The sequence below is a fragment of the Lactuca sativa genome, chromosome 3 (genome assembly GCF_002870075.4).
Source record: "Lactuca sativa cultivar Salinas chromosome 3, Lsat_Salinas_v11, whole genome shotgun sequence".
NCBI classification, from domain to species: Eukaryota; Viridiplantae; Streptophyta; class Magnoliopsida; order Asterales; family Asteraceae; genus Lactuca; species Lactuca sativa.
In genome coordinates this window covers 254,453,130-254,460,608 of record NC_056625.2, presented here as the reverse complement: position 1 = coordinate 254,460,608, position 7,479 = coordinate 254,453,130, and the positions used below count along the sequence as shown (strand labels likewise).

Here is a 7,479-nt window from a genome sequence, read left to right as displayed (position 1 = left end):
CCTGTACAAGAGGTGCATTATCTCATTTGCATCCATTTTCTTTTCCCTAAAATACAAAAGTTAATCATCTTAACAACGTAGCACACATCGTAAGCCAAATATTGAACAATTAAAAAGCAATAATCAAAACACCTAATATTTCTCATATACATCATACATGGCCCGATTAATCCGTAATGATTTGGTTGAAAAATCTTGAATCTCTAAGCATCGATCACACTGATGTGTTGAATTATTCGATTTCATGACAAGGCATCAACGTTAATTTTTTATTATGGTTTGTTACTCGTAAAAACATATACTCCATCATTTTCAACATCATCATCAAATAAAACTCTAGAAAGCTTTCTATCCTTCAAATTAACCAAAAAAGTTTTTCTTTGGTATCTTTGTTACTCGTAGCAATATAGAAATGAAACTTTGTACTGTATTTTACATACATTAAACTATTAAACGACTAACACCGATATAAATAAACGAAAAGTTATTTACACCGCCCAAAAAGGTAAAATAAGAAGGGGCAAAAGTCATAAATACACTCCTCATTGTCACCAAATATAACCCTAAAAATCTTGTCTAAGCCTCATAAAAATCCCCTTTTCGTGCAACAAATGCAATCTTATGTTTAAACCTAAATATAAAGATCATGAAAAAGCACCATAATTTGGCAAAAACAAAGGTTGTCACTTACCTTCAACTTAAAATAACAATAAAAATCCCATAATTTTGTTACTCTCACAATTGGATTTAAGTTGCACACCAATTACAAGTAGTAAAACTAAAAACAAATATACACAATCCATGAAACCAATTTACAACCACTCCCCAAAACTCCAAAAAAAAAAAATTAAAAAGCTCCAAACCCATAAAAATATCAAGCAAATCGAAACAAACTTGCAAATCCACATCTTTCATTCTGTATTTACCCACAAGTAAACACATTGTTTTTCTTCCTTTTTTTTTTAAACTATGGCTATGTGACTCTTATCAACACATAAGAAATAAGAATTCATTTAGACTCCTCTTTCTTGGAGACTTCTAGTTGCCTAGGCAAGAGGTTAAGAAAGCTTCCTTGTGTTTGTTGAGAGGAAGTTGAATCCGTTTCTTCTTCTACAAAACAAAACAAATAATTTATTTATTTATTTATTTATTTATTATAGCATTCTACTTTCTATACCTTGAAAAATATAACCATCATAGTAATGTTTTCTAACTGGTAGATTTTTCAAATTACAATGTCTAAATATTTCCATTTAAGATGTTCTTTTTAATTGCGACGTTTATTTTTTGCGAGAATTTTCAAGTTAAAAAATACCTATTTTAGCCATTGCCACCTCACGAATTTTTTGATGGTATAAAAGTTGGTGAACAAGGTTCCGCTATTTTGCAATAAATGAGGGCAATTTTGGAAATTTGGATTTAAGATGCAAACTTCCAGGAATGCGAGTAAAAACCCTAACCCTAACCCTAAAATCCCATCTGTTACTTCATTTGACAATGAAAGATAGATTACTCTATTTTGTCATGAAGTTAAAGGGTATTTTAGATATTTTACTATAAACATTTTCAGAAACATGAAGAGAGAGAGAGAGAGAGAGAGAGAGAGAGAGATTACTAAAAAGCGACTTGACTGTTGGCCTCTTAGGTTTTGTACTCTTCTTCTTCAACTCAGCTGAAAATAAATTTTATAAAAAGTTTATAATTAATTAACACAATGTTAATGCATCTTATTTCTTATCACAATCTAACAAAAGTGATTTGCTTTCTAGGTCTATTTTTCGACGAGAAGGGCATTTACGTCTTTTTGGGTGGGTCAAAAAAAGAAAAGAATAAATGGTGTGAAAGTATGTATATATACCGATTCCTGGAACTTCATGTTCATTTACAATTTCAAAGTTCTTATAGGTGTACCCCATGAAGTTCACATCCTTTGAAGATAGCATCTGCATCTCAACAAAAAAAAATAATAAAATAAAATTAAAAAAAAATTACAACATAAAAGATCAACAGCTAGAAGATGACAAATATCTCAATTACAATTTGTTAACTAATTAGACAAGTATGGTTTATAAATACAATTATTATTCATAAAAGAAAATCCGTCGGAAAATTTTATTTATAATAATTATTAATGCATTGCAGCTTGAATAAAACTAAAACACCCGTCGGAAAATTTTATATATAATTAAAAATTCATAAAAGAAAATTTTGTCGGAATATTTTATAAATAATAATTATTACTCAATAGACATTTATGGTATAGCTTGAATAAATCTAATGTTCCTTATTCAAGAAAAGAACACCCGTCGGAAATATTTATAAATAAATAAAATCCGTCGGAAAATTTTATATATAATAATTATTAGACATGTATAGTATTATTAGCTTTAATAAATCTAAAGTTTCTTACTTGAGAAAAATAGTTGGGATATTTATTTTGTCATAGTTTATTATTTTTAAAAGAAATTAGGAAGGACACATTTTTTTTTGAAGACAATATGTAGCAATGTGTTTATGTTCGAGTTTTACCAAAATATTTTATAGATCTTATTCCCTACAATCTTATATATATATATATATATATATATATATATATATATGAAATCATAATTCAAATACCTTTAAGAGAAAATTTGATAATAGAATTTAGTTGACATAACTAGATACATGATAAATCTTAATGTGTACAAAAATGATAAATCATTTTATTATATTTAAAAAATATATGTATTTTTATATAAACCAAGATTTTTACTAACCTTTCTCCAAGGACCTGATTTTGTTGAAGAAGGAATTTGGTTGTCACCCTGAAGTTATATCACATCAAGAAAAACATAAAAACTGTAAGAATATAAAAAAAAAAATTATAAATTTGATATAAGGGTAACCAAATAAAGAATTCACCTCCTCAAACTTCTCAAAATTTTGGGTATCCAGCTCATCATTTACTTCTGGAATAAATGCAGCTTCAATTTGATACAACTTCTCCCAATCTATACCCTTGAACCATTGATGTGCCTATGAATAGCAAAACAACAGGTTAAGATGATGAGAATGAGGAGAAGGGTATTTACGTCTTTTTCACATCCATCAGTCTAGGACATTACCTTAATTTCATGAGCACCTTTGGTTCCAAGCCTTTTTTCAACATTGCATAAAAGTTTACAGATGAGATCTTTTGCCTCTGGTGACAATTTTGCTTCTTCGGGAAATTTCAAATGAGTTCTCCAATTCACTATCTGTATTTTAAATAATTCAATTTATAAACATTAATTGAGGAATGAAAATTTATATATAAAAAATAGATGAAATTAGTCAATAATTACCTTTCTACAGGTGGACATTGGTTCATCTGAATAGAAGGGTGGGTATCCAACAAGCATTTCATACATGATAGCCCCAAGAGACCACCTATAAAGCAAGAAATAAAGATATTCAAGATCCAATTTATTTCTTTATAATTTATATATCAATAAACAAAATCCTTTTTTTTTTTAAAGAAAGAAAAAGATACAAACCAATCGCATTCCATTCCATATCCTTTCTTCAGTAAAACTTCAGGAGCAATATAATCAGGTGTTCCAACAGTTGAATAAGCCTACATCATTAAAAACATCAAAGATTCATGTAAATATAATGTATTATTTTAGCTTATAGCATATATGTTATTTTAAATACTAGAATTAATGAACTTTTAGTTAAGAAAAGCAACAGATTAAACATAATAAAAGCTCGTTAAAACCAAACAAGTTATGTTAAAAAAAATAATACCTTTTAGTTATTTCCAGAAAGTCAAGATTTTAATTTAATTAAACCGATGAAAACTTCAGAAAAAAAAAAGATCTGTATCATGAAATTACATAAATAAAAATGCGTTATATCGCAATTTTTCATTCCATTCCATGATGGAAAGAAAATAAAACTTAAACACCCCTTTTCTTTCGATTGAAATTTTCCAAAATGGAATCCATTTCATTAAACAAAACAAACATATATTTTTTTTTAATTCAAATATAGAAATAACTTACAAGCATCCTTCTATTCCTCTGCCAATGCTGCAATTGCTCTTGTTGAGTGCGTTTAGGCAATGCAGGGCGCCCATCACTTTGAAGGGCCCCACTTAAATTATTTGCAGAAGAAAAATCTTTTTCTTGAAGATTACTGCAATCTAATGGTTTACATAATCCAAAATCTGATAGTTTCATGTGTCCAGATTTATCAAGGAGCAAGTTATCAGGCTTAATATCCCTGAAACATTTAAAAAAAAAAGATTATTCTTAATTCTTCTCATAAAAACTATCACTTTGTATAAATGAAGTAAAAGAAAAGTCATGTAACAAACCTATGAATATAATTATGTTTGTGAATGGATTCGATTGCAAGAACAGTTTCACCAACATAAAATCGAGCTTCATCTTCAGTTAATGTGTCTTTTCGCATGAGTAATGTCATCATATCTCCACCAGGTAGATATTCCATTATGAGGTACAGAAATTCTTCATCTTGAAATGAACAATAAAGCTTAACAATGCAATTGCTATCAACTTCTGCAAGTAGGTTCCTTTCTGCTTTCACATGTTCAACCTAAAGAAAACTCGAGTAAAAGGTAACTGTAAGCATTTTTGGAAACAAGAAAAGGTTTGATGATTTACAGAAATGCCCTTCCACCTGTCCTCTACGAAGCATTTCGGACTTCTTAAGTTTTTTCATTGCATACACATTTCCAGTTGTCTTCTCCCTGCATATCCTAACCTGTAAAGAAGAGAGTGAGAGAGAGAGAGAGACCAATTACCAATTACAAATATACCCCTTGGATTATAGACCAAGTTTTCAAAGTTTGTGAGTGGCAATTCGGTAATATACCTCTCCGAATGCACCCTTGCCGATCATTGTCAATGGCTCAAAATCATCAGCACCCATTTTATGCCTCTGAAGGCGCATATATTCTGTTTCCTTCTTCTCCAGATGTTTAAGGAGATTGTTTTGTTCTTCTTCAGAGACCTCTGAATCAGCCAATTTCTTCTCAAGTACATTACGCCTACATCAAAAATGGATTTTTGTCACATTTTAAAGTGTTGTAGATATAAGAAAATGTATAGAGTTCAGTTCATACCTTTCCCTCCTTTCATTAAGATTCTTCATTTGCTCCTTGTAGTGTTTTTCTATATACTGTTTAGCAGCTTCAACCTTCTGTTTTGTAGCATTTGAAGGTGCTTCTTCATTTGTTACTCTTAGACCTTCTTTTCCATAGCTTCTAACTTCCTTTTTTTGTGAAGATTTAGGTTTCTCTTTTGGTTTTAATTTTCTACACCAACGCTTTGCAAAATCCATTTTGTGATGATTGATTAACGCTTTCTTCTGATCAGGACTAAGTTACAATGAAAAGTATATCAAGGCCGCGATTATCTTTTCACCTTTTTCCAAGAACATTGAACCAAGTTACCGATCAACAAATTCTATCAATGCATAATCTGCTAAGACAAAAGCCACCATTAGAATTCAACAAAAAGATGGAGAAAAAACGAGATAAAAAGGCATAACGATTAAAGAGAAACTAACGATAGCTACTAATTTTGGTGAATCGAATAATATCGAACCCACTCCCTTCGGGCATAAAACCCCCAAAATTAAAAGAAAATTGATGATATCCCTTTAATCCAATCCGGAGCTAGTCTCGGAACTTTCTTCCACCCCCTAAAGTTACAAAACGGTACGCTTTTTGTAATTCTTAGATCAAACAAAAAGAACAATCAAATGTACCACTGAATCGGTGCTATATCAACAAAATTCAACCCATTAAGTAAACATCAAGAGTAGAGAAAGTGAAGTTCGTATGCTGAAAACCCTAAATTCTAGTAATCTGGATAACTATTGAGAGAGTACCTAATTAAAAAACCCTAGAAGGAGAGAGCAGAATCGTAAAGGAATGGAAGTGACGCGGAGTGAGAACACTAGACTTTTTGCATCGCCAGATTTTAGAGAGAGAAAACCAGCACAAATCTTGTCTTCTGGTTTTGAGCAGTTGAAAATCCGAAGAAATCTTTTTGAAACCAGTTCATTTGTTGGTGATTGTCTCGCGCGAACTTTCACGATGTTCTTCAATATATCGTTCCCATAATTCACGAGATATTGGCTTTTACTTAATTTAGACACATTTATTTATGGAACCTACAATTGGATTTTCTTTTCTATCGGCACATATAAAAAATAATTATTAATAAAAAAACATTAATGGCGAAAATGGTGTGTGGTTGGGATTGTTTTTTTGAGCTCTAAAAATAGTTTTAGTGAAAGTGTTTATCGACTTATCAGTTGTGTATTTGTGCAAAGTGACGGACGATAAATAGTTTGTTTCAGCTGTAACAATGTAATTTTTCAAAACATTTTTTTTTCATTTTAAAAATTGAAGAGAATTGTTATCGAGATTAAGAAAGCAATTATGATAGAATACTAGGTAGCCGATTTTAAGGTTATCTTATTCATTTGGGTTGTCAAAAATTGCCAAGGTGTTTTATATTTACATATAAGATAAACGTCACCTAACTATTTGTGAAACTCATATGTTTTTTAAATGGATGATTTGATCAATTTGTTATGTGATAAAGGTCACTTAAGCATAAGAGTTTTGAGGCATAGATGAGATGAGCATGCCATTAAAAACAAGGGTTAATGTCACTATTGCCCTACCAACTTTTGGTTTTTCGTTTAAAAAATTCCTAATGTTATTTTTTGGTAGTCTAGAGGCACAAAGTGTCATTTTCATGTCAAATAAGTCATTATTTGAAGGGGTAAGGAATCAACCGGTTACAAGGCTTACATGGAATACCATGTGGCAATTTTAGTTGGAATAGTCACCCATATGGCTCTGACATGGCGTCCACATGACCTTTTATGTTTATTACATATTTTCAAAATTATTATTATTATTATTATTGGATTTTATGATTATAAAAATTATGAATATCTGGAGAACATTTAACAAGTTCTTAATCAAATGAAACACATTCAACAAAACCATCTAATACCATCATCGACTCCCACCATGCACCACCATCAGCCACTAACACCATTCATCTTCCACCCATCAACAACCTCCATGAACAACCAAGATTTGAAAAACACCATCAACACAATTTTTTTATAATTTAACAAGTTTTTCATATTATATTGTAGGAATCTTTATGTTCTTTGAAGCATACTCATTTATCACCACATCTTTCAGCATCGACCACAAACCATCAAGAAAAAAAATTCAAATTTGAAACTATTAAATATGTGTTCCTTATATATATGAAAGTCAAACAAAAATCCAACCAAAATCTAGAATGCAAACGTAGATCTAGAAAATCAAAATGGGACTCCAAACACTTAAAAACGCATTTGGAGAATCTAAATCGAACCCCATATACTAAAAATAAATCTCTAAAACTGAACTCAAACCCCAGATTCATGAAAATAAATATGGGAAAATCAAAATCG

At 30.4% G+C, this 7,479-nt stretch overlaps 1 protein-coding gene across 2 annotated transcripts; it reads right to left on the bottom strand.

Moving 5' to 3' along the window:
• Positions 1 to 663: 663 nt before the first annotated feature.
• Positions 664 to 6,115, bottom strand: LOC111897014 (uncharacterized). Of its 2 annotated transcripts, XM_023892988.3 has the most exons (15): positions 5,884 to 6,115; positions 5,560 to 5,694; positions 5,114 to 5,471; positions 4,864 to 5,038; positions 4,669 to 4,752; positions 4,343 to 4,584; positions 4,029 to 4,248; positions 3,519 to 3,598; positions 3,327 to 3,411; positions 3,108 to 3,239; positions 2,905 to 3,018; positions 2,760 to 2,807; positions 1,859 to 1,943; positions 1,616 to 1,672; positions 664 to 1,110 (listed from the first exon to the last, which is right to left on the bottom strand). In XM_023892988.3, the coding sequence occupies exons 3-15, from the start codon at positions 5,329 to 5,331 to the stop codon at positions 1,010 to 1,012; spliced, it is 1,641 nt and encodes a 546-aa protein (XP_023748756.1). In that variant the 5' UTR covers positions 5,332 to 5,471; positions 5,560 to 5,694; positions 5,884 to 6,115; the 3' UTR covers positions 664 to 1,009. The 2 variants fall into 2 exon arrangements, with proteins under 2 accessions (XP_023748756.1, XP_023748755.1); XM_023892987.2 differs by lacking the exon at positions 5,560 to 5,694.
• Between the last annotated feature and the right edge of the window lie 1,364 nt (positions 6,116 to 7,479).